We start from the raw sequence: 27563 nt of genomic DNA on the forward strand, positions 1-27563 counted from the left end.
GACCCTTGATTTTGCCTCCTTTTCCAAGTGTCTCCAATAGATCTCAGACTCAGGGCTGTTTGTGGGTGGTGGCAGAGTGGTAAGGTGTCTTCTAGGCCAGTTCCTGGGGCTGGCTGTCTCAGGGGCAGTGCTCTTGCTGCCCTGCTAACATCTCCTCTGACTTCCTTGGTCTTCAAAGCTCTGAGCCACAGTTCTGAAAACCACAACCCCAAGTAATCAACACATCTAAAACATCAGGTTAGAAATATTATTCTGGAAAAATAATGAGAATTATTAACAAGGCATTGGTGATGTTTTCAAATGATTATTTATTTTAGAAACATAAAAAATGGCAGAACATTTTGATGGCATCCAAATTTTGGTAAGTATAACTTCCCAGATATAACAGTGAAGCTTTATCAAAGAAAGATGTGTGCATAATTGTATTTAGAAAGACACAGATCTTAGAAAATATTAGATGACAAATGAATTAGATTTTTAAAATAAATTGCATTGATTAAGAAATAGATGAAAACAGAAAACATGGCTTAGAATGACTGGCATCTCTGAGCACCCAGCCCATAGCCCGGTCATACAAATTCTCATCATGGTCAACCTGCCCTTTGATGAGCACCATCAGAAGTCACAACAGGCACCACGGCATATATAATCACCCCTAGGGGCCAAATGTTGAGAAATTGTATCCTTCACAAATGAAGATGTACCACAAGGACATTACTTCCTTTATGAAGGAAACACCAACATTTCAAATGCACAATACTCGCATATAAACTCAATGCTGTAAACACCTTCACAGGTGTTAATGTACAGCACAGATAAAACTACAATTCGAATATAAAACATGTATACTTCGAACCGTAAAAGAACAATATCGATTTCTTAAAACCATATTATCAAGACTTCAAAAGGGAACAATGTTATAAAGAGAAACTGAGGCACATGTTATAGTCCCATAGAGAGTACTTGCATGTCCTCATTCCTGACACTTGTTGGCCTTTTGAAGCCTTATATCAACAGATACACTGTTTTCTTAAGACGCAATGTACAATTGTATTTCTTTTATACATATCTTTGACCTTTTCAGGAACCTCCCGTATTTCCTACTTGCTGCTGTGAGCAGTGTCCATTTACTTTCTGCAAACCCTGCGCCTTGGCTCTGTGATTTGGGACATGTGAAAAGTCCTTCTTAGGGTTGTGACACACAAACCACAGATTTAACAGCAATAGCACACACAGCTGAGCAGCAACACTGTGACCAAATGTTGCCCTACAATGCCTTCTTCATCATTTCCTTCACAATCTTCTCTAGGGAGAGTGTCTTCCATGATTAGAGTCCCCATGCATTTCCTCAGCAAGAAGGATGGCTATGCAGATTGGGACAATTTTTGGCCTTTTGATTATTTTCTTAAGTATTTATTTTGAGGCCTGGTCTTTCCTCACACCCCTCGCAGTCCTGGAACTCTCCGTGTAGACTAAGATGACCAGCCTTATTCTAAGAACTGGAATTAAAAACATCAGTCACATCCCTTGGCTTAGGGACACATTTTTTAAAGCACTATTTTACCATTGCCTTCTTCAATGGCCAATCCCTTTCCCAGAATTTCATTTTTATATTTGTTAAGTTATCCAAAGACATATTTTCCATATTTTAACAGAATGAAAGAATATTATCACCTACAAAACGTGAACTATCATGGCACCAAAGTCCATTTTCTATGACAGGCAGTCTCAAACATGAGTTAGGACAATCCTCGAAAAGTAAAGTATCTAATTCTATGTGTTTAAAAGTTCAGAGGCAGACTGATCACTACAGTTTAACCTTGGTACACTGGTCCTAAGACTTCATCAAGTGACTTCTCTAGGTCCCTTACTGTCTCAGTTGTCAGACGATACTTTCTGGGGTAACTTATTATCGAGCTTGAATCATATAGAGACACTGCCCTATGACCCAAGTACGTTATCTTTATCGCAATACCTATTTTACCAGTGAAACCGCCAAGATTCACCAGCTTCTGCTTTAAAGTTAGTGCAGTTTGTTTACAATCGTTCTTTAACTTAGTGCCTAGGTCCCTCAGAACAGAACTGTCACCTTCCAGCTCCTCCTCTCCCTGGACAAAGCTGTGCAGGGTCAGGAGACTGTCCTGGGAAATATGAAGCACATCCAAGATGACTTCCTGCTTCCTCTGCAAGCCCAGACTTAAAGCCAAGCTCTTAGAGATGATCAGCCTTCCCTGACGAAGTGAGCCCAGCTCTGTCTGAAGTAACTGCCCATATCTTTCATGTTCTGAGCACAGCTCCATGCGGAGGCCTTCTGGAGGGCATGGCACCTTTCTAGACAGCACTAGAAAAATAAATAAATACACCAAATTATAAAACAAAAATGTCATGAATGTCCTGTATGAGCTATCACCAAACAGCTGGTAAGTCCCACACTTTGCATCACAACCCAGAAGGTGAACACACAAGACACCAAACAATAATTCAAGAACAGAAGGGCAGCAGCGCAAGGGGGACTTAGAAACACAGTCTCTGCAAAGAGAGAGCTTTGGAAGCAGCTGAACACTCACATTCCCACCTTTTCCATAACATGGTGCAGCAGGAGCCTGCTCTGGTACTCAATGAATCGGAAGAGTCAGGGGAGCAAAGGACAGACCTAGTCCTGAAGACAGAAAAGTCAGGTATCAGGAAGCACCAAAGAGGTGATGAGACAGAAGGAAAGTGAGGAGAAACAGGACGTCTCCACAGAGCAAAGGAGGGAGCAGAGCACATTCCCAGAGCTCATGGGATGGGGAGAGGACGCCTCAGAGGAGAACACAAGGTAGGCTAGACTTCCCTGTGAGCACAGACTGGCAATCATGGCCATAGGGTCAATTCATAATTCTTGAAAACCTGTTTCCAGTACAGGAGTTTGAAGGGACACTGTCATCTTCTACCTGTCAGGTTGACATTGGAGAGGAAGTCCGTTTTGTCTGTCCTCCTGTGTCAGAGTGTTACATGTAGCCAGGTGCTAGTGTGTGTGTGTGTGTGTGTGTGTGTGTGTGTGTGTGTGTGTGTGTTCTGGTGCTGGCAGGGTGGTATGGGGTGGTTAATGTTTGAGACAAAGTTATTCTAGGGACCTGAAAGGGACCTGACAGCAAATCAATCCCAATGCAGAAAGCCTGGAGACATATTTCAGCACAGAGACCTATTGAGGCAAGGAGGCCTGAACATAGTCACAGCAACCAACCTAGGAAGCCACAGTAACACTACCTGGAAGGTGGGCACTCTGTTGCTGGGCTTCTGGAATGTCAATACCAAAGCAGCTACAGAAACATGGTGGTGGGCTGCTTGATTGAAGGGTCTGTTTATATTTTTGCTTGGAAAAACCTGAGAAGACAGAAAAGGTAATTTTAAATTTCTCACAGGTCATACTGTTCTCTAACTAGTGCAATGTATTTTAAGAGTTCAAGTTGAACTGTGTTTTCCTAAGAGAAAAAGGGTTAGATATTGAGGTTAGATTTTGAGGTCAAATGCAATTTGCAAAATTCAGTTTTGATGATAGTGAAGTTCTCAACAGTACACTTACATAAAGCATAACTGCAAAAAGCGCACTAAGAGTTCCTGAATGTGTTAACAACTAAGTGGGTCTGCTTTACTTTGTACTAAGTGACATTTAGACAGACATCCCATAGACCATGCTGGTGCAAACCCACAATGTGGACCTTGTGCCCCAAGTGCCCCACCACGCCCAGTTTATGAGTTTACAAACCAGAGCGATTGAAACCAGGGCTTCACGGATGCTAGGCAACCACTCTGTCACCTCAGATATGTCCCCAGGTTTGGTTTCTTTTTAAAGCTGGTAAATCCAGAAGGAATGAAGGCTGGGAAAGGAGTGGGTTTGTGCAGAGATGGGGAAGCTGGCACTGGGAGACTGCAGAAGTTTCTCGTGTTCATGTCAGCTGGGCATTCTTAGTCGAAGAGAGTTAAAAGGCCAGCATTTTTTCCTTCTGAGAAAAATTCAGGGCTCTATTTTGTATACAAATGTGAGGAGGAGCAAGTTTTAAGGCAGAGGCACAAATGACAATAAAGAGGTAAATAAAAACAAAGGAGCAGATAAGATGGTGAGGTTTCTGAACTGAACACAGGGTACCACAGGACCCGGGGTTATGGAGACAATCCATGGTGGGTGAGAGCATCAAAATGCCCAAACAAAGGGACATTCCCTTTGCTTTACTCGGTTTTTTAATGCATTTGTCACTGTTAGTGAAGGATGAGGGACACAGAAAGTTGACCCTGAGAAATGGGATCAGTGCAGTGGGAGCCTGGGGTGGGCTCCAGGAGCCTTCGCAGAAGGAGGGATTTGGACAGACAAGCTAGTTATAGTCTGAAAGAGGCAGGGAGAACTCGATAGGCAACTCTGGGTGGATGCGCAGAAATTCAGGGAACAGATAGGACAGCGTCCATGAGAGGCTCTGTTGATCGGCTTTCTGATGGAAATGGGCACTCCAGTGAGGTTAGGGCTAGAGAAACTTTCAGGATTCTGTTACAAGAAGTTGGGCTGTGTTTTGCCCATGGCCTGAGTCTTGACAGGGATCTCAGCTTAACCTACTGTTGGAGGTGACAAGACCCTTGAGGGGAATTATGGGGCCTGGTCCCCTTTCGTCTTCCTGCTTTAGTCCTGGCCACTGGAGAAGCAGGCTGTGTCACACTTGGTCATTGTGAAGGAAATAGCTAATAGCATTACTGAAAGCAGCTAACATACTTTCTGTAGGGAATCTAAGTATGCTTTAGTTCTGGCCACTGGAGAAGCAGGCTGTGTCACATTTACTCATTGTGAAGGAAATAGCTCATAGCCTTACTGAAAGCAGCTAACATACTTTCTGTAGGGAATGTCCTAAGTGGACAGAAGAAACAGGAGGTTGTGAGCTCTGGATAGTATCTAGCAGAGATCAGTAAATGAGGAGTTAGATGTTGCCTAGGCCCCAGAAAGCAATCTTCTAACTCCCCCTGAGCAAATTAGAAAAGTGATTGTTACTCCCCCTTCCCAAACCTGATGTGGCTTCCATCTGGAGCTTGACCCATTCCTCTGAGGTAATTCTCTTCACTTCCGTGTCTTCCACGCGCCAGGACTCAGGCTCTGCAGCAAACACAGCACAGCAGAATCTCTCCACTCTGAGTGCACACACATATGAGCGCACAGCTCCCTGTCTGAGGACTGGGATGAATTTGCATGTGTACTGTATCTTCTCCTGCTTCTCCTCACAGAAGTGCCCGACAGGAAGCTCTCGGATGCACTCCTCTATTTCACTCTCTAGATTCTCAAGATCTCCTTTCTCTGCTTCAAAACCAATTATTTGTCCTTTTTCCAAATCTAAACCAATGAACAAATATCCCCCATCAGTGTTTGCAAATGCAGAAACAGTTTTAGGAAGAATCTCTAAAATCTTTTCTTTAGGGGACATTTTAACTTCTGCATGTTTGGATTTAGTGAAAGAGAATGTCTCCTCGTAGGTTAACTTTGCTCTGTTAAAAAATGTGGCAAGGCATTCATCAGAGTCATGTGATCCAGGCAAGCTCTGTCTTGAACGTGATCTCCCTTCAAAGTCTTTCTTGGGTTTGAGGAACTGCACTGTGTCAGGACCTTTCAGTTCATCTGAAGTTGACAAATTTCTCACATAAAAGTTGGTTTTCAAGGTGAGGACACACTGACCAGAGATATCTGGGATCCATGGTTTCACAAAAATTAAAAAGTACCCTTTGTTCTGCATGTAGTCTAGATATTTATGCGAAAATGAAAGCATTTTATGAAATGATTCTTCCAAATCAAGTCCTATTCCATCTCTGCTGAGGCTGTAATTTGAATTCTTAATGTGAGCCTTGACCACGCCCCCTCCAGAATTCAGCAGAGTGCACACAGCCTGTGAGATATTGTGGGCCTCGCTCCTTCTCAGCTGTGGATCTTTCAATTCTTTCTTTTTGGTTGTCTTCCTATTCTCCTCTCCCAGTGTGATTTCTCCTACAGACAGAACCAGTTCAGCATAGTCCGTCTCCTGGTCAACGCTGATGTTCATTTCCTGAGCACTTGCTCTCTTTCCCAGATGAAATCCTTTCCTGTAAAACAGACAGAGCCATTAGAGCAGGAGCCAACCAGTGAGAGCCAGCTCTGCTTTACAGAACACACAGCACAAGCACCTGAGCTGCTCTGCATGAGTCAGTGTGAAGGTCGGACCTGATGTTTTGTTTATGGGTTGTTTGACAAATTTTGAACTGACTACAGTAACTTGTGAACTTGGTAAATTTTCACATTGGCTGTTGTGATTATATATAATCCTCTTCTCGTCATTTTAAACTAATAAACTTCTTTGTGTATATTCATCATTTATGGCCCTGTGTTATATAAGGGACATTTAGAAATTTTAGTCTATTTACTTTACTACTTTATGCATATGTGTTTTTTGCCTGCATGTATGTAGGTGCACCACAGGTGTGCCAGGTGCCCATGGAGGTCAGAAAAGTGTGTTGGATTCCTCAGGATTGGAGTTGGTGATTGTGAGCCCCCATATGAGTGCTGGGAATCTGCCCCGTGTCCTCTTTAAGAACAAGGGCTCTTAAGCACTGAGCCAGCTCTCCAGCCCCTAGACAAGGACATTGAACCTAGGTGAATGCTGCACACTGAGTATATTCTCCTGTCTGACCTTTCTTTGATGTCCCCTATGCCCACTTAAATAATTTCACCTCTTCTTTCATGTCTTATACACACCCGTGATTTTATGGATGTATAATCTATAAACTCTAGGAAATACAACCTAGAGGAAATGTCTGAGATTTGTCTCTCTAGCACTGACTTTATTCACTGAGTGTGAGCATGTCCCATGGTCTCCACTCCCCACAGTGGTTGGGATGACACTCAGGGCTTTGTATTTGTGAGGTGAGCATTCTCCATGTGGCACACCACAGCCCTTCCTTCCTCATTCTCCATCTCCCTCCTGGTGTGTTTTTTAAGCTCTTGGGTCTTGATTTTCTCTTTTCATTTTCTCGGGACTTTTGTTTCTAATCCTGTGAAGTCTTCTTTGTACCATTGCTTAGGAGCACTCTGTTCTGTCCTAGGACTCTGAGCTTCTGACTTTCCTTCTGGGCTGCTTCCTAATTTCTTCCCACCATGACAAATCAGTTAGTTCACATACCTTGAGTCTTTCAAATGTCCTGACCTGGCAGGCTGTCTTCTCTGGAGAACATTTGCCGAGAGCTGATCAGAGGGCTCTGCGAGTGTCTGTGGATTCACACCTTTCACCGACATTGGGCTGTTGGCAGGCATTGCTCCTTTCAATAACTTCTCAACTGCTTTCTGACACTCTGCTTTCTGGGGACAAAAACCATGTTAGTTTTCATGATAGCAATGCACATAATATTGGACTCTTTCTTTTTTGTTTGTTTATTTGCCTGTGTTCAGTTCCTCATGTAGGTTATTTTATCACACTGTGAACACTGAGATTGCATTATTTACTAGAAAAACCTATTTCTCCTTGTGACGTGACTCAGCTCTAGCACACACCTTTAACCCAAGAGTTTTTTGCTTGAATCTTGTTAATGGGAGTAAATAAAATGAACCATAGTTCAAGAGGTGAAGCAAGCAACCAGTTGATGAGGAAAAAATCCATAGACAGTGAGAGGGAGTTCAGAGGATGAAGGAAGAGAGAGACGCACAGGAAGTAGAAGGGAGGGACGTTCATTTGGGGGAGTTTTAATTGACAGTATAGGAGAAAACTCCTTTTTTGAGATGTTGATAGAAGAGGAAGCAGTTGCCACTCTAAGCTGGGCGACTTTCACCCCAGCATCTGACTCTCAAGTCTGTATTGGTAAAATTGAATGACTAGTTAAAAACAACAGCTCCTTTTGATGTTCCCTGGCTTAGTGGTTTCATTGGTTTTTTTTCTTCAGTTTACAGGTTTGTTTTTCTGTCTACTCAGTCTAATATTGGGCATTTCCAAATATTTTAAAAAATTCAACTAGTGTAGTTTTGAAAATCCTGTTTGGTTCTTTCATATGCTATTTAATTAGTGAATTCATATTCCAAAGTGACCATCCTGGTCCCCGTCTTTCCTAAGAGTAGTTCTCAGAACCCCAGCCAGGGCAACTCCACTGTGCAATGGAGCTGCTCTTCCCTGCTCCACGTGACAGACGACAGGAGCACACAGCATCCGTCCACACCAGGACAGTCCTGCTGATGTCAGCAACTCCAACAGGACTGGACACCTGGCTTAGTGCTTAGAGCACTGACTGCTCTTCCAGAGCGCCCTTGCTCAGTTCCCACCATGCACAGATGATGTGGGATTCCCCTCTGTATGCTGTGAAGATGTTTTTATTACCATTGGTAAATTTAAAAAAAAAACAAACAAACCTGCTATGGGCCTATGGCAGCACAGGAGGGAGCAAGGCTGGAATTCCAAGCAGAGATGGAGGAGAAAAGAAGGCAAAGTCAAGGAAATGCCAGGCAGCTGTCAAAAGAGACAAATGCTGGAGATTTATCCGGTATGCCACAGCCTTGTGGCAATACGCAGAATAATAGGAATGGGTTCCTTTAAGATGTAAGAGTTAATAAGAAGCCCAAGCTAACAGGCCAAGCAGTGTTTTCATTAATATAGTTCCTGTGTGATTATTTTGGGTCTGAGCTGCTGGGAAATGAACTGAGCAGTCTCAGCCTACACACGTGGTACTTCATACATGTGGTGCCAACACATGCATGCAGGCAAAGCACCAATACATACAAAAATAGTTTAAAATTGTTTTAAACACAACTTTCCCTTGATGATTATATACTTGAATTACTACTACACTCAACCTCGGCCTGAAGAGCTTCCCTCTGCAGTGGTCAGTGGTTAATGCAGAGACTCATCACTGCTCAAATGTTGGGAAGAATTGGCTACTGAGTTCCCCTCCTTAAATGAAAAAAAAATATGGCCCGCCCTGTCAGTGCAGAAGACGGCACATGAAGAATGTCGGGGCTGAGAGCTGCAGCCGGAGAAACGGATCGTGTTGAAGAGAACTTGCTGTTCTTCTAGAGGACTCAGGTTTGCTGCACTGCACTGAGTGGCAGCGCATTACCATCTGCAGCCCAGGACCAGGGATAAGGATCCTCTCCTGACCTCTGTGTACACACACACACACACACACACACACACACACACACACACACACACAATGATAAATAAATCCATTAAGATATTGTAAAAGCAGGAGGGTGAGGTGGAATATGGAGAAGTGCTGTCTCTGGACATGACGAGGCCTCTGTACTATTGAACTCCCCATAGTGTCAGTACAGGCACCAGACCAAGCCAACAAAGCCACACCATGTCCAACAGGTTTGACTGGACACGGTGGGCCACAGTTAATTAATTAATTAATTAGTAAGAGAGAGAAGATAAGGCAGGAAAGTGTTTGGAATGGAGAAAGGGAGGGGAGGTGCATAGGATCAGGATACATTGTTATACACATGAAATTATCCAATAATAAAGATATTCTATTAAAGACAGTAAAATAAAAAACCACAGCAGTTGCTCTCCTGGGAATATGACCTAAAGAATCTAAGTCTCTAAGTCATCATGTAGTTACATGCGACGTGCTTCCTGACCAGCAGGAATGAACGCCACTAAAAACGAGAATTCCTCTCTGTCACGTCTTTATTCGGAGCACTCGGTTGAGGAAAATTGGGGGAAGGGAAGAGAGAGTGCAGGGACAAGAGAAAGCTTAGAGAGAGGAAGTAGAGCCCAGAGGCAGCTGCTTTTAAACGGTGGAGAGGCTTGAATGCTGTCCTGATTGGTTAATGCCATTCTGCTGGTCTGAGCATGTGCAGGCAAGGGTGCTCAGCCCCACGTGGCTAAGCCAGGTATGGACTTGTATACCTCCAAACTGCAGGACCACCTGTGCCTCCAGGTGGCTCCCTACAGTTACACACACACACACACACACACACACACACACTCATGTGTGTCACCTTCCTCTTCACAGCAGCCGAGTAGCTGACTTAAATAGCCTGTCAGCAGGCGAGTGGATGAGGAGCACACGGCTGGCGATGCACAATCCAGCCGACTACATCCTCACTCTGTACTGAGGGTTTATTCAGCCATAGGGACGAATGAAGTGCATCGTTGCAGGAAAGTGGATGGAGCTGAGGAGTGTAATAAGGGAAGTGATACAGAAAGACAGACATCACGTGTTTACTCTCACATGCAGAATGAAGCCTCTAAAAGGTATTAAAGTACAAGGGCCGGAAGAGGAACAGGAGGGGAGGGGGAGAAGAGAGAATAAAGAGGGGTTCCCATGACCAAAGGACATCTCGTGGGTGACAACGTCAGAGTGAAGCCCCTTATTCAGTAAAAACGAATACCAATCAATAAGAAAGAGGCTCCTGTAGAGGGAAAACATCACCACCACCAACAAATCAATTTTCTCGGCCTGACTTCCAGCCTGAGGTATTTTGAACTGCAGCTGCTTTGCTGCACTGACGCTAGGGGGCACTCTCACACAAAACGACAGCGAAGACACCTTGGACAAGGGGAGCTGCAGAGATGTGGGAGGATAAGGTGGGGCACTTCAGTGTCTTGGCCAATGGCAAATAAATGCAACTCTCCTAGCCTGTCCCTGTTGTGAGCTAACCCCACTGAGCTCATCTGACTTCGGGGAACCGAGTTTGCCTGAGTCACTTGTGCTGTCCTTGCCAGCTCGGTGTGGATGCTCAGGATTCTTTTATGCCCTGTAGAGTTTTAGCTCTCTGAACATGTTTGAGTGTGCTGTGTGTGTGTATTATAGCTGAAATTTTTTGAATGTTTTTTCCCGCTGTGTATGTCTGTGAATCACTAATATCCCTGGTGTCTTTGGCAGTGAGAAGATGACATTAGGACATCTGGCTTGGAGTTACAAATGGTTGTGAGCTGCCCTGTGGGTGCTAGGAACAGGTCTTCTAGAAGAGCAGCCAGTGCTCTGAATTGCTGAGCCATCTATCCTTGTCAGTCTTTCTTCAGCCTTCCTTTCTTCATTTGCTAACGTAAATGCCGTGTATTCAGAGTGCAGAATACCCATATGAAATATGTACATATTATGGGATGGTTAAATTAAGTTAATTAACTTGTGGATTGTTTGATACAAATATGATAAAACTGTCATTTTGTGTGAAGAACACTAAACACCTACTTCTAGAGTTAGGCCTGGTGGTGCATCCCATAATCCCGGTACCCAGGAGAACAAGGCAGAAACTGCACAACTTCAAAGTCAAGCTTGGAATGTAGAGTGAGTTCAACATCAGCCTGAGTAACGTAAGCGAAACTCCCTCTCCAAATAAGAAGTAATCAGAGGATTGGAACAGAACAGCTGCCCAGCATGTCCTCGGCCCTGCCTTCAACCCTCAGCACCACAAATACGAAGTCTAATTTTGGTGTCTTTCCAGGTAGAACACACTACTGTTTGCTGCAGGCGCCCTGTACTGCACTTCTCCTCTTACATGACAGATAGTTGATAGCCTTTCAGCATGCGAGCCCCCTCCCTGCTCACTGCCACCCTAACTTCTCCTGTCATCTGAGTTTCTGTAGATTCCTTATGTAAGTGAATTCATACAGGATTTCCCTTTCTGTGCCTGGCTTATTATACAGAACATATTGTCATTAGGTTCTTCCATGTGTTCACAAGTGACTATATTTCCCTGCTTTTAAGGCTCCATCTCAGTCCGCTGTATGTGTACTACATATTCTCTGCTTCTCATCCATCCATGATTTCATATTTTGACTTTTTCAAAAATGCAGCAACAGCCAGGGACATGCAGTTGTCTCTCTGCCATAATGATCTCATTTCCCTGGACAAGCCTAGTGGTGTCTCTCACTAGTTGAGCTGCCACTGTGTTCTCCAAGTTACCCACTCTAATTCATAAGCTCACCCACGCTGTGCTGGGTTCTCTTTACTCCACATCTGTGACAACATTTCTCTTTCATCTTTCTGGTAACAGTCACTACAGAATCAGGAGCTGGAGAGACAGGCTCCATCGTTAAGAGCACCTGCTGCTCTTGCAGAAGATTCAAGTTCCATACATGCACATAAAATAAATTAGTCTTATAAAAAGTAAGGATGCTGAAGGATAGTTCAGCAGTTAAAGCACTGGCTGCTCCCCCAGGGGACCTGGTTCAGTTCCTAGCACCCACATGATGACTCAACCTTCTATACCTCCAGTTCCAGGAAATCTGTCACCCTCTTTACTTCTACAGAGCAACAAGCACATACATGGTGTGCCTACATACATGAGGACAATAAATAATAATTATTATAAAATAATTATTTTTCTAGTATAAATATAATAATTAAAATAATAAATTGCCCAGTCATTGTGACAAGAATAAATCATATTTCACTGTTCTACTTGTACCTCCTCAAAGATTATGACTTTAAATTTTTGTCAAGTATCTCTTTGGCATTTGTGAATCTGCGTTGAATGTTTCCCCTCGCCTCTATCCAGCTGTGGACTCCTGAACTGATGGGGTTCTGGGACGTCTCTTCTTTCAGCACCCTAGCTTTGGGGTCTGAAAATTATCTTTTTAGCTCATTTTTAGCTGAAGTGTATCTTTAGTGTGAGTTCCAATTTCATTCTTCTCTGTGTAGAGATCTTTCGTCAGTTTCTGGTTGTAGGGTTAGTTCTCTAAGAGGATGGGGCATCATTAAGGGACTCTGGAGATCTACATAAACCCCTCTTCCTCTGCCTCACCAGCCAGACTTAGACCAAGCATAATTCAGCACCCTTAATCCTTCCCTTTCCCCAAATAGAGGAAAGCATTTGCTCTCACCAAACTCCTGCAGGATTCAGGTCCCCAGAAGTCTGTGCGTTGGGAGAAGAGGTTGTGGAGATGCCAAGGACCCAAAGATCCTAGAAGAAACAGAAACTATTCAGGGTTTACAGGAAACGTTGAGTTGTTGAATCATCAACTCTTACTCATCGCGGAATAGACAGGACCTGCTCTTGGGGTGAGGACAGAAAGAGAAATATAATGAGTCTGCAGGATGCTGGCGTGAACCTGCCTCACCCTCCCTTGTGCTGGAATCTAGTTGCTTGAAGTCCTTTTTGCTCAAGGGAGGGAATTTCACGTTGTGCAGCCTCCTCCAGAGCAGGAGCCCTGCAAGGACGAGAGTTCCTTCAGTGCCGAATGTGGCTTCTCCTGGATAAATACTTCACCTTCATGAGTTCTGGTTTTGTTTCCTTGTTGTTATTGTTTGTTTAATACTTCCATAGAGGGAATAAAGCAGTTTTGTTCCTTTGTCTTCTTTCTCTCTCGGCCCAGAGTTACCCAAATTCTGTTCCCCAACCTTGTTCCCACCTCAGCCTCCAAAGTACCCATGATCATGGGCACACCCATCACTCTGTTGTCATTTCTAGGGCAGAATTCAATCTGTCAGCATTTGACTTAAGCCTCTGCACCTATGATGTTCTTCTTAGCATAACTGTTGAAACATGCTGGTGTTAATTTTTCATAACTTCATGAAAGGAGGGGGGAGTGCTGGGCCGAAGCTCAATGGCAGAGGTCTGCCCTGATGTGTGGACCGTTCTGGATAGAACACCGTGCAGCACATCCATTAACCTACAGCTGAAGGAAGTACCATTTCACCGACATGATGAGCGTTCTTTCCCTCATGGGCAAGTTCATCATGGTTTGCCATCCTGGCAAAAATTAAAGCAGAAAGTTTGGAATTTTGTTTTGCTCTGCAGTCATGTTTCATTTACAATTAGTTTGTAAAATAATGATTAGCAGCTTCTGTCAAAACCCTGAAAACGGTAGCTTTTTAAAATGAGTCATTTGATTCACGTATGTATGTGTACCACACTTGTGACTGGTGCTCAGGGAGTTCTGAAGAGAGATCCCCGGAACTGTAATTAGAGATGTTGGTGAGCCACCATGCTGGGAACTAAACCCAGGTCCTCTACAAGAGCAGCAAGTGCTCTGAACCTCTACACCATCCCAGTGCCTGTAAATTGCTCCTAAATTCATATTCATGTTAATGCATCAGTCCTTCTTACTATCACGACAGCTGAGATTGGAGATGGCTTCCAGACGGTTAGAGCAATATATATGAGGATCAGACACCATCATAAATGAGGCATGAGGATAGTAGTCATATCTACTGATTTTTATTTATAATTCATTTTTATTTATGTATTTTGAGATGGGATCTTTCTATGTCCACTTGGCTGACCTCGACCCATCAGACTGGCCTTTAACTCACAGAGATCCACCTGCCCATGCATCCTGAGAGCTGGAATTAAAGGCATGAGTCAACCCTCCTGGCCACAGCTATTGAATTTCATTAGGCCCAAGGGTTCTCTCATAAATATCCTCAAATCTACATGTAGATGTGGTGCAGGGATATAAAGATTATACTGGGAGCTGGGAATCCTGAGAAGATACACAAAATAATTAAATCACAGAAAACAAAAGTAGAATCCTGAAGTAAAACAGCCTTGTGGGAAAGAAGTTTGTTTTGACTCCAGGAATCCAATTCAGAATAAACCATGAGGATGCATCTGAATCATGACTTGTTTTACAAGAAGGTAATATCATCTAAGACTGCAAAAACTATATAGGAACACTAAAGAAGTTTCTGGAAGCTGAATTACTAGGTCAAGTGATAAAACTGCTTATATATTTTATATTCACCATTGGGGTTTCCCCAACAACAATTTTCTCTTGGGCAGGTGTGTGGATGCACACACAGCACCTGATAGGACACAGGCCTAGGATTCCGTATCTATTATAAACCATCATGTTCCTCTATGTTCTCCAAGTACCCAGAGCAAGGAGGAAAACACTGTTCCAAGATGAGTTCAGACTGGCCATACATTCAGATAGGTCCCAGCTAAGGAAAACATTGAACACACTGCTGAAAGTTCATAGTCAGGCTAAAGAAAGAAGTTTAGTCTCCCAAGAAATGAACAGCGAGGAAGCCAGATGTGTGTGATCACTCAAATGTAGACTGAATGCCTAACCATGATGTTCATGTGATGTAACTGAGCTAGAAACTCGCAGGAAGTTGTGTGTTCTCACTCTGATGAGCATTCTGGTTCACGGGAGAGCTACTTAGTGTGTGTTAGCGCCAGTCAGTACCAATTTCTACACAGGAGAGCAGCCCCAGATGTGAGTCACTTTGCCCAGTGCCCTGCCAGAGATCCTCATCTCCATCTAAAAGGCTGCAAGGAGCCAAGCATGGTGTTGGCCTTGGGAGCCTGCTGTGGGCATCCTGAGCTTGAGGCAGGCAGTACACACACTGTGTTCTGGCCAGTTCTGGCCAGCCTAGGGTACACACCAAGACCCTGTCTGCCTCCCTCCCCTCTAAAATACTAAAACAAAACCATAACCAAACTACACTGGGTCTAAAGCTATTGTACTGCCGAGAAAGATACAGTTTCCTTTCTGCCCAGTTAGTAGTTGCAGCCCCACCCTGTTCTCTGCTCTGCTGAGCAGTCTCAGTTCCTCATTCCTTACCAGCCCCTCCTGTCCTGCACCCTCCTTACCAGGTCCAGTCCTAAGCCAGCACCCCTAGATCACCATCCATAATGAAGGAGGCGGAAATCATATCTCACACCAAAGGGCAAAATGACAGTGACCCTAAGATTATTAAAACCCGAGGGTGATACCATGCAGTCACATTTAGAGGAGCTGTGGGCTAGCCTGGGGCAATGACCATCTCAGTTCTAGGGCCCATCTATGAAAACTGACTATGGTTCATATTCATTACCTTCAGGCACACGACTGTGATTCTGTCTTTCAAAACCAAGGCAGATGCCAGAGTTCACCAATTCCCAAGAGTGACATAAAGCTCACTCAAGTCCTGGACCCCTGGGTCTAATTTACCAGATTTCCTTCTGACATTGTAGCATTGAGTTTGGGGACATTCTCTCAGAAAGGAACTGGGGTTCAGGGTGTCCAGTCAACTGTCTTTGGAAGTAAAGAGGATGACATTCAGATGTCCTTCCTTTCCCACAAATGCAGGTTGGTAGGAAAGCAGAGAAAGGGTGGCCAGGAGAGGAAGGACCTGCTTTCTGTGGAACAGCAGCAAATACCTAAGCCTTGACCATGCTGTCTCTTTCTCTTCTGGGTTGGCACTGTGCATTTCCCTTGGAAAAGCAAAGTTCCCATCTTCTAAATTACAAAGTTCCATAGGGGCTGATTTCTTCCTGGCTCTAGAGTGCTGCTCCTCCCCTTCCGGGAACCATATTTTCTTACCTTGCAACAGGGTCAGGTCTCCAGAAGAATAGGGAACCCTCAAGAGACTCTAGAGAGTCACAAAAGCCTGTTATACACAGCCCCTTCATGACCTCCCTATTCCTGCCTCACTAGTCAGTCACAGAACAAGCATAGTAGGTTCTCTCAGCAACTTAAAGCCCCCCTTCCTCTCTAAGAGAGGAAGACATTTGCTCTCACCTCAGCTCCGGTGACTCCCAAGTCCTCAGCAGCCTGTGCTTTGACAGAAGAGTCTATGAAGATGCCAAGGAGTCAAGATTCCTACAAGGAAACCATATTGGGTTTACCTGAGAGGGATGGGTTGTGCTGGCAACTCCCCCACTCCACATCCTCCCAGTGTCAGTAAGCTGACAGGCCCTGACATTGGGTGGGAAGAGGAAGAGAGAGACAGTGGGGTCAAGGATGCTGCAATGGACCTGACTCACTTACTCAGCGTCCTGGAAGCTGAGTTCACTGAGGCTCAGAGCACTGGTAGGCTTCCAGTTGTCTCGCTTCCAGTCTTTTCGAGAGACGGGAGGTTTGATATCAGATAACCTCTTAGACAGCAACTGGCTTATATATAGCCAAGGTGTGGTTGCTTGATGCCCTGAAGTGGACTGGTTTTATGAATTATACTGTGCTGTACGCTGGGACTTTGAGCCTTGCGTCACTCCAGGAAGTATGATGGGGAACTTCCCCGCTCTGTGTAATCCTCACTCAAAATGGACGAAGACAAGAACAAGAACAAACAAAATGTGAACACACGTGAAAGTGCGGAGAACACAGGGACCAGATGGAAGGAGAAGGGCAAAGGTTCAGGGGAATTTGTTCCTATCTAGTAAATACTGGCATGAAAAACATTCTAATTTAATTTAGAAAAGAAATGGGCTGTTTGTGGTGTCTTAGCAGGAGCGCCAGCCTTCCATCTTTAGCAGCCAGCCCTGAGCAGCCTAAGCCCCAGAGCCACAAAGGGCAGGTGCTGGAGGGCTGGGAGGAGGAGAGCAGTGAGTGTCCTGGGGAGAAGGAAGGGGCCTGCAGAGGGCTGCTGTTAGCCCTTGGGCACCTGGCAGGAGCCTTCAGACAGAAACTTGGCCAGCCCAGCATCCTATGGCCACTAAGACACCACATTGTCTGTGTGCCCTGTGCCACTCCTTCCCCCCTTTTAAGAGACAAGCTCCAGATGTTACCTCTCTCTTCTTCCCCTTGCTCCTCTGAAGAGGCAGGCAGGCCTTTGCATCCCTTGCTCTCTGTCTCTCTGTCTTTCTGCCTGTCTCTCTGACTGTCACCCTGTTTCTCTGCCCCCATTCATGTCGTCCCCTCACCACCTCCCTCGTCTCTTCTGCCACACCTGTCCCCAGAGGTTGGTCTCTCCTCTTTCCCCCACTTTCCCCCATTCCTTTTCTCCTAATAAAAGCCCCTCCACGTGAGCTCCATCGCATGGTGTCTTTCTCACGCCACTTTTAAAATTCTAACATTGGCATCGTGTGAAGCTTGACAGACTATCCTGGCATTTCCGATCACCTACTAGCAATCTGAGGCATGTCCAGAACATGCTGTAAAAGTGGCAACCCCAGTAACCAAGCAAAAACTGCCTTTCATCTCAACTGTTGCCAAGACCCTCTTCAGAGTGTAGGCAACAGGACACTGGGGAATCTACTGCCTTGAGTTGTCACCTAGACAAAGGCAGGCTGGTCCTCCATCAAATTCCTAGTCCCTGTTGGACCGTCTGCGACCTAGCAGGCCTAGACCTAACAGCAGAAGACTGATGTTGCCCTGAGACCTCTGTCCTCAACTAGCATGGAGGACCCTGGGGAGTAGCTGTCTAGGTAGCCAGCAAGTGAGCATCTCTCATTTTCAATCGCTAAACTCAGGTAAACATTACACTTCTCAGAACACTGATGCCGTTTGATCACTAGTAGCTTTGTCAGTTTAACAGCAGCAACCAAGGCTTCAGCTGCCTCCTCAGGTCTCTGTGTGAAATTCAGGTCACAGGCCTCACTTTCCTAGAGTTAATACTAAATCCGGGCACAGTTCCCCTTGCTCCGAGACTCAAGAAAAGAGAAATCTCAAAACATATTTCCATGTAACCTTTACCATTCCTTTATTTAAAAGAGCTCACTTTGCACTGACTGCCCACAGTGCTCAGCCCCCTGTGTCTCCTAGTGAATTAGATAGAAAGACAGTGTTTGAGGTGTGACGTTTATGTGAGGGTAAGACAGCTTAAGATGTGCGGATCTCAGAGTGTTTCAGGGTCTAAGAAAGTGACTTAAGGTGTGTGAATGCGTGTTATGAAGGTCTGAGGATGAAAGGCTTAAGTGCCAGTGAAGAGAAAGCGATTTGAGACGCTTGAAGAATGAAACACGTTTCTCTCTCTCATTTTGCTACTGTGATATTAAGACTGCAAAAGTTAACTGTCTTCACAGTACTCGATGGGATTCTGGTAAGCTAGTAACCTAGCGCTGGTGAAGAACTACACACCATACTACCACCATGTCACCATAGCCACAAGCTCAGGACTTTAATTCCCTTACTAACTATAGGTTTAAAAGGTCCTTTGCATTGTGCTACAAACATCTGTCACAGTTTCCTGGGCAGAAGAAAGGGCGTTAATGCTTTCAGTGAAAATCATGTCTGGTTTGAGTGTGAGTGTGAGTGTGAGTGTGCTGCCGTTTCTCACGTGTGTAAAAGTTATCTTTCCCACACTCACAGAGTTCTCGTAGGTTCCAGGGAGTCGGCTGGGATCCACCTGAACATCTCAGACTCACTCCAGATAAGTACGATCCCCACTTTCCCTTGTCTTGTGATGCCCCCTCCCTCAATTATAAGGACCTAAGAAATTTTTTTTCTCTAAATTTAACTTTTATCTTCTGTCCTGCCAACATCTTCCTCAGTCCAAGCAGTGCCAGATGTTTCCACAGAGTGGGCAGAAATGAAACAACCACATACATCAGGATGTTGTGGCCAGCACCCCAGTTTTTTTAGGTCCCCAAGCGTTTGATACTCACAAGTCAGCAGGAAGCAGTCTTGAGAACTTGGTGCCCTCACTTCCTGTCCCCACTTGCCATCCCTAACTCACTTTTTATAATAAGCAAAGGTAGGAATGTTAGCATCCAGGCACCTGCTTTGTCCTTCCCCTGAGGACCTGGCAGGATGCACTCAGGCAGTACCCTGGCCAGCCGAGGGTTCTATGGTTGCTATGTCACTACATAGTCTGTGTGCATGAGCCATGTGCACAAGCTATGTGCTCCCCTTTAGAGACAAGCTCCACTCGTTCCCCCTCTCTCTCTTTCCTGCTGCTCCTCTGAACGTGCAGGCAGGCATTTGCCCTTCTCTCTTGCTCTCTCTCTAACTCTCCCTGCCTCTGTCTCTCTTCCTCTCTGCCTGTCTCTCTGTCTCTCCCTCTTTCTCTCTCTCTTCCTTTCTCTTCTCTTCCACCACTCCTGTCTCCAGAGTCCAGTCTCCCCTCTCCTCTCTTCCACTCTTTTCCCATACCTTTGCCCCATTTAAAAGAGAAACAAACAAACAAAAAAAACCCCAAAAACCCATGTGAGCTCTGTCACATGGCGCCTTTCTCTCATGTGCCGCTTTTAAAATGATGACAGGTGCTGTACCAGTGCAGGCAGAGGGCACCCCCCCCCCCCTTAGCCCTGCAAGAAAAGACTCCAGTGGCCCTAAGGAGTTTAGAGCTTCCTACTGCTTTGCTTTCTTTGGAGCTCTTTTCAAACTCAATATGACCACACATCCATTCTTGTTTTTTCTAGCTCTTTCCCTCAGTGAGTAATCTCAGGAAAACACAAGTTTTACGGTTTCTTTGATTTAAGGTTTTTTTTTTTTTATTTAGGGTGGGGTATGCTTTAGTAAATATATATATTAAACAAAGATTGGCATACCCATCCCCTTTAAACTCTGTCACTTCCAGTGCCCAGAGACCTCAGGTTTGAATACACAGGGGACAAAATGCCCAGATTACTAGGGACTCTGTGGGGTGCATTGTTTGGTCTCTGAAGTTCACCCCAAGCCCCAGTCCTGCCTCAACTCCCTGCTGGTGCAAGTGCAGCCTAGACTCTCACTGTCAGGACAGGTAGGGGCTGCCTGTGTGAGAAACTGAGTGAGTGTGCTCCAGGCCACTGCTGTGGCAGAGCGGGGAGAGTCACCAACTCCTCACTTGCTGAATTCTTCCTAATTATATGTGAATCTGTTTCCCATCTCCAAGAGAATTTGAACAAACAACTTGCCTGGGGAGTTAAAAACCCAGATTGTTGGAGTTTTGACAGAGTGGAAGACCCCAGAAGCCCTGATCAGTGCAAGCGTCAGACACTGGCGGATGCAGGCCTAAGGCTTGAGAAGGACCCAGCTCCATTTTGTCTCTGTGAGGTAATGCAGTTCCAGGCAAAGGCTGAGGTTGGCTTCCTTTCAATTTCCCCACCTTTCTTAGGTTTTGTTTCTTAGAAAATGAAAGCACAGTTCTCTGTTCTCCTCTGCCTCCACCCTACTAACCTGAGTAAGCAAAGTCTACTTCCTGTTGGGCAATATTCGTCACGTTACAGTAAGTATGATATCATGAGATCCGGCTTGAGACTGAAGAAACTGTATTAAAATACACCAAATCCCTTGCAGAACAAAGGGGGGAAAGGTTTAGATGAACTCTAAACTGAAGCATAAATCTAATCTCATCAGTAAAAACCAGCAGTCAGATATTGGGGTAAAAACATGAGAGATCAGAGAAGCAGGGGACTTCCTGCCTCTTCCATTCCTCCAACGAAGAAAGCCTAGATCCCCTCTCCACCCTGCCTTATCCCTTCCTTATCAATTTCTGCAGACAGAAATTTCTGTCCTGCCCAGTCCCATAGCCATTCAGTCCCAATGAAACACATTAATTATAACTGGTTTGGCTTATTAGTTCAGGTTTATTAATAACTAGCTCTTACAACTTAAATTAACCCCAAATTCTTATCTATGTTTAGTCATATGGCTTGGTACCTGTTCTCAATGAGGCATTCTCATCTTGCTTCTTCTGCGTCTGGGTGGTGAATGCGTCTCTGACTTTCCTCTTCTCAGAATTCTCCAATTCTGGTTGCCCCGCCCATACTTCCTGCCTGGCTATTGGTCAATCAGTGTTTCACTAAACCAAAGGGCTGCAGGAAGGTTTACCCGCCTCCCGGGGCATGGCCTCATAGATTATTTACCAGGATGCCAAAGTGCATCCAGTCTCCTCCTCTTCTCTCTGCCTCCCCACCCCCTCCTTGATCCCGATGGCTCCCTTAGGTTTGTTCTGGATCTGATCTCCATCTACCCTTCAAGAAGATTATCCTAATTTGCAAGTTTTTCCCCTAAATAAATAACTATCTATCTCTCAGTTCTGAGCCAGTGTGAGATTTCCTTTAAGCCCCCAATATCTCTGCCCACACCAAAATGAATGACAAATCTTTACAGTGTACAGAAGCATTGTCCCACAGCATTTACCCCCCTATTTTCTTTTCGAAACAAGACCCTTCTCTTCTGCAAGGATGGTTAAAAAGCCAGACGGTGTTTATGGAGGGAAAGGGAGATGAGAGGAATTGGGGTGCAATTCACAAAGAATTGGTAAGGGTTAAAAAAGGTGAAAGAAAGAGAAGAGAAAGAGAGAAAGAGAGAGACAGAGACAGAGAGAAAGAACGTCTGCAGGAGGCTTGGCTGAATCCTGATCTTATGAAGGCATTTCCTTTCTTTTTCTTTTTTTTAAAAATATTTATTTATTTGTTTGTTTGTTTATTTATCATGTTTACAATATTCTGTCTGTGTGTATGCCTGCAGGCCAGAAGAGGGCACCAGACCCCATTACAGATGGTTGTGAGCCACCATGTGGTTGCTGGGAATTGAACTCAGGACCTTTGGAAGAGCAGACAATGCTCTTAACCTCTGAGCCATCTCCCCAGCCCCCCTTTTCTTTTTCTTTCTTTCTTTATTTATTAAAAATTTCCACCGCCTCCCTTTTCCCTCCCCAGGCATTTGCTTTTCAATTGAAGTCCATGGCCAGCAGTAGACCTCTGCTGGGGAGTCCTCTCCAGTAACACAGCTTCAGGGACTTGCAGGCTTGGCCCTCTTGTAGCCATGAAGTCCTTCAGCTGTGAAAGGCCCAAAGGATATCATTGTTCCAGGCTCGAAGTGTTCCTTGAGAGCCTCAGCTAACACATGACCAGTGGGCATGCATGAAGTCACCAGTGGTGCCAGAGGCCTACTTGCCATCCATCAGACTCTTGACCCATTCCTCAGTGGTAAACCTCTTCACACAGCTGTCTTCCACGTGCCAGGACTCAGGCTCTGCAGCAAACACAGCACAGCAGAATCTCTCCACTCTGAGTGCACACACATATGAGCACACGGCTCCCTGTCTGAGGACGGGGATGAATTTGCATGTGTACTGTATCTTCTCCTGATCCTCACAGAAGTGAGTGACAGGCAGCTGTCTGATGCACTTCTCTATTTCACTCTCTAGATTCTCAAGATCGCTCTTCTCTGCTTCAAAACCAATTATTTGCCGATTGTTTCCATCCAGACCAATGAACAAATATCCCCCGTCAGTGTTTGCAAACGCGGACACAGTTCGAGGGATGAGCTCTTTGACGCATTTTCGCAGCTGTTTCACAGAAAGCAATGTAACTTCAACATAGGTGGATCTGGTGAAGGGGAAGTCTTCCTGGTGCCGAAACTGTGTCTTGTTAAAAACCGCAGCAGCCAGGTCCTCCAGGTCGCTCTCTTCTTCTACTCCAGGGCAGGCTCTGCTTGCAGGCGGCTCTGGTCTGACACAGGATCTCCCTCCCACCTCCTCCAGGTCTTGGAGGAACTCGAGGGCAGCAGCAGCATTCACTTCGATCGAAGACGACACGTTTCTAATGTACAAATTGGTTCTCAGGGTGCCAATCGGCAGCCCGAAGACATCCAGACTCCATGGTTTCACGAAGATATTAAAGTAGCCTCCATGCTCCATGAAGTCCAGATGCCTCCCCACAAATGGCAGACATTTACAAAGAGCGGCTTCCAAATCCCGTCCCACTCCATCCCTGGGGAGGCTAAAATTTTCATTTTCAATTTTAGCCCTGATCACCCCACCTCCAGAGTTCAGGAGGGCACACACAGCTCGAGAGATGGTTTCATTCTCCTGTTTTCTGAGGGGTTGGTTCTTCATTTTCTTTCTATTCTTCTCCCCAAGTGTGATTGCTCCCACCTTTAGAACCAGCTGAGCATAGTCTGTTTCCAGATCAACGGTGATGGCCATGTCCCCAGCAGAGTTTGCATTTTCAACCTGAATTTTCTTCCTGTAAAATAGACAGAGCCTTTAGAAGGAGGACTAACAGGAGACAGCAAATTCTGTACTGTGAGGCCAACAGCACCATCCTTGGGTACACATGTTCCACATGACCGGTCACTGTGGATGGAGAAATGGTTTTCTTTTTACAGAGTTTTGCATCATTAGGCAAGCTGATATGCCTACTGGGTTTTTACTTGTGATGTTACAAGTATAGTTAAGCCCTTTGAATTTTCAATTCTAGTTTAACTTTCACTTACCTCTTTTCCAGTCATCAATACTGTATTCAGTCTCCTCTAAGTAAACCCCATTGGAATCTGTGTGGTTTTTGTCTCTTGTGTAACGAAGGCTTTAGTTACACATTTTTTTAGACTTATTTTATGGCTGCTGGCATTTTGACTGCATGCTTGTCTTCTGTGCCATGTGCATGCACTAGTAGTTTTTCTATTTCTTACCTTTCTTTTCTGATCTTACATTGATATGTTTAATTCATTTTGTATTTGGCTTATGTAATGTGGTGTGAGAAAAGTTCTAATCTCATTCTCTACAAGTCGACATCACCTCAAGTCTCTGAACGACTTTGTCTACACTCTAGGGTCCTGCCTCTCTCAGAAGGCGATTCTGCCCATTTACACCCTGCTTTTGCGTTGTTGGACCCTGAAGTCCAATTACCAAGGAGGAGTTGCCCCAAGAGACCACACTCATACCACAGTTGATGTAAAAGCAAGACGATTTAATTAATTCTGTCGCGACAGGGTCCTTCAGCATTTGAGAAGCCAAAAGACCCCAAATGATTGTCACAAGCTGTTTTTAAAGTAAAAAGCCATAGAAACAAGGGCGGGGGAAACTCAGCAGTTGTTCTTCAACTATTAGAATTGGCTTATTCAAAGGACTATTAACAATAATTGGTCTGGGCCAGGGCTGGAGGGTGGTTGCCAGATCAGGCGAGGTAAGAGGGAACATCTGAGGGTTATTTTGGCCCCTTTCCCAGGACTGAGTCAAAGCATCTGTGGACATCTGTGGGTTATTTTGTCCTAATTCCAGGAGCAGAGTTCTATTTGGGGAACACCCACAGGGACACTGTGAGATGGGAGAGTCTCCAATATTCCAGGACGTGCATGTGTAGTTAGGCTCCCAGGGGAAGGGGGAAAGCACTAAGGCTGAGAGGCCTCAGAAATGGCCTCAAAGTAGTCAGAAATGACTTCAAAGTTATTCTAGACTTTTACAGTATTAGCCATAATTTCCTGTTTTTCATAAGCCTTGTGATGTTTGGCTGAAAATAGGTCAGTTAAGAAAGTAGCTAGCTCTGCCAGTCTTCCCAGGGCACCTGCCTGTCTACTGATTAGCTGGGCAGGCCCTCATGCTCAGCCCCAGCATGTAGCCTCTGACTCGGCAGGTGACTCTGTAGATAAAGGGCTTGTTTTATAAGTTTGAGGACCTGAGTTTGGATTGCCAGCACCCACCTGAAAACCTGAAATTGACTGCCTGTGCCTAGCATCCCAGTATTGGCAGACAAAGAGGGGGACCCCTGGGTCTAATTAACCAGGTAGTTCCTTCTCAAATTACAGCACTGTCTCTGGGGGAAATCCTCTCAGAAGGGAACTTGGGGTTCAGGGTATCTAGTCAGCTACCTTTGGAAGCAAAGAGAATGACATTCGGATACCTTACTCTGTCACAATTGCATGTTGGTAATAAAATCACAGAAAGAGGGAACCGGTGTGACTGAGGTGCCCAGAGGTGAGCACATTTTCCCTAACACCTTGTAAAAAAGTTCTTCATCTCCACCCAAAAGGCTGCAAGGAGCCTAGCATGGTGCTGACCCTGTGAGGCTGATGTGGGCTCTGTGAGCTTGAGACATGGAGAAAATGAACAGGAAATCGCAGTCAGCCTGGGCTACACACCCGGACCCTGTCTGTCTCCTTCCCCCCTAAAATACTACAGCAAAACAACAACCATCATAAGCAGGAACTAAAGCAGCCTGTACTGCTGAGAAGGGAGCAGTTTCGTTTCTGAAAAGGGAGAAGTTTCGTTTCTGCCCAGTCAGTCGTTGCGACTCCACCCTGTTCTTTGCACTGCTGAGCAGCCAGTTCCTCATTCCTTCCCAGCCCCACCTGTCCAGCATCTCCTTGTCAGGCCCAGTCCTAAGCCAGCACCCATGGTTCGCTCTCCATATGGAAAGGAGACAGAGTCTCATCTCACACCCAAGTCCCAAAGCACAATTCTCACATCCCCAGGAAATTTGGACCTCAAGGGGGAGACAGTACAGTCATATTTAAAGGTGTTGTGGGCTAGCCTGGGACACTGACCATCTCACTCCTAAACCTGTGACTATGGTAAATTTTCAATGGTTCAAAATTCACTTCTTTTCGGCATGTATCTGGGACTCGATCCTTCAGAAAGACACAGGTCAGGCGATCCACAAATCCAGGCATGTAAATTCATTAACCTCCCAGCAGCTTTAGCTGTGGTTTACAAATCAGATTCTCCAACCCTAAATCCACTCCCAAATTATGTTGTGCACTGGAGAAAATTCCCTGAGACTTTGACTTGGGATTTAAGGTGTCTTGTTAGCTGTCTTCAGCGGGGAAGAGTGTGGCATTCTGATGCCAGCACTGCAGACTGTCAGGAAAACCCCCTGGGACAGGAGCAGGAGCTACCTCTGGAGAACAGTGAGCCCTGGAGCCCTCTTTGGGCTCCTCTAAGGTGCTCTGCCTTCGGTTTAGGAGAGCAGTGTAAGCTTCTCTGGCTCTAGTGTACTTCCTTCTTTCTTCACCTAGAATGCAGTTCCAGCCTGCCTGCTGAACATAGTTACCCAACTCCCCACAGGGTCAGATCTCCAAGAGAACAAGGAAGGCTCCAGAGGCTCTGGAGACCACCCACACCCTCTGCTGTCTGCCTCACTAGTTCTGGCTCACACACAGCAGAGCCTGAGCTTAAGCCCTCCCTCCACCCTAAGCAGACAAAAGCATTTGCCTCACCCACAGCTCACCCAAGTCCTCCACAGCCTGTACTTTGTCAAAATGAGCTATGGAATCTCCAAAAGCCAATAGTCCAAGTAGGAACAGAAACAAACAAGGGTCCCCTGATAGACAATGACTGCACTGACGACCCCCATATGATCCCAGAGCCACTAGACTGCACCCGGGCTGAAAGGGAGGGAAGGAAAGGGCATAACCCCTTTAGGGTTGGGGCTTGAGTGGGCTCTAATGAAGTGGTCACTTACCCATGAGTTCTGCAGTTGCCTTGCTGAGTTGTTTGAAGTCGGGGTCCCATATCTTCTTCCAGTCAGCCCCCTGTGTGTATGATGAGGCAGTCTAGAGTCACCTGAGAAAGACCCTCTCCACTGCGAGGTCTTCCAGGGTGGGCTATGTCACTTGGCCAGTCCTAGGTACAGCTCAGGTTGTGTCCCCTCCTCCAAGCCTAACCTAGTCCTTTGCTCCCCCTGATCTTTGCGGAGCTTGCTGCTGACTCATAAGCTGCCTGCCTGGTGTCCTAAGGGAAACTAGAGAACTGCAAGCGAGTACTTGTCCTTTAGTAGTTTCCACCCTCCGTCGCTGAGTCGCTGGCTAAAAGCCAGCTGGCAGACGCCCAAGACGTTTTCTATTGCTCAGAACGAAACACAGGCTCACAGCTGAGAAAACCAACCTTTTCATACACAGCCAACCGCACCTGGATTTCCCAGAGCATCAGGCCTGTCCCTTTGTTCAAAAGAGCAAGTGTCCCTGTTAATACCCCGGAAGCCATTTCAGCCCAGGGTTAAAGACTTTCAATACACTGCTCCACCAGAAATGCAAATGGTTGAGACCCCTCCTCTTTCCCTGGGATCCTAGAGCCCTCTGGGAAGATGAGATTTTGGGATTCCCAGGACTACTCTAAAGTGATCACCCCTCCTGCCACTTTGGTATAATAAAACTTCCCAAAGTTAGTGCATGGAAAACTGACCCCCGGAAACTGATTCTGGTTTTGAGCGCATATGAACTGTGCAAAATATTCAGGGTCCTGTACATTTTCATGACGTGCATTGCTCATGCTCTGCCCACTGTCACCCTCTC

General features: G+C 45.5%; 1 protein-coding gene and 1 pseudogene across 2 annotated transcripts; both read right to left on the reverse strand.

The window, feature by feature from the left end:
• Positions 1–288: 288 nt before the first annotated feature.
• Positions 289–21285, reverse strand: LOC148120834 (schlafen family member 2-like; annotated as a pseudogene). Its single transcript, XR_015738792.1, has 7 exons — positions 21207–21285; positions 16428–16508; positions 12801–12880; positions 7164–7339; positions 5030–6090; positions 3250–3366; positions 289–2341 (listed from the first exon to the last, which is right to left on the reverse strand). The product of XR_015738792.1 is annotated as a schlafen family member 2-like (transcript).
• On the reverse strand, positions 21114–27035 carry LOC148120835 (schlafen family member 2-like). Its single transcript, XM_087910191.1, has 2 exons — positions 26735–27035; positions 21114–23521 (listed from the first exon to the last, which is right to left on the reverse strand). The coding sequence occupies exons 1-2, from the start codon at positions 26782–26784 to the stop codon at positions 22441–22443; spliced, it is 1131 nt and encodes a 376-aa protein (XP_087766317.1). The 5' UTR covers positions 26785–27035; the 3' UTR covers positions 21114–22440.
• Positions 27036–27563: the final 528 nt, after the last annotated feature.

The sequence above is a fragment of the Myodes glareolus genome, chromosome 9 (assembly GCF_982192425.1).
Source record: "Myodes glareolus chromosome 9, mMyoGla1.1, whole genome shotgun sequence".
Lineage (NCBI taxonomy): Eukaryota > Metazoa > Chordata > Mammalia > Rodentia > Cricetidae > Myodes > Myodes glareolus.

Coding starts and splice junctions, on each gene's coding strand:
- LOC148120835 (XM_087910191.1), bottom strand. CDS start 26,784: ATGGGACCCCGACTTCAAACAACTCAGCAAGGCAACTGCAGAACTCAT. Junction 23,522..26,734: donor GGCAACTGCAGAACTCATGG/GTAAGTGACCAC, acceptor TCTATTTTACAG/GAAGAAAATTCAGGTTGAAA.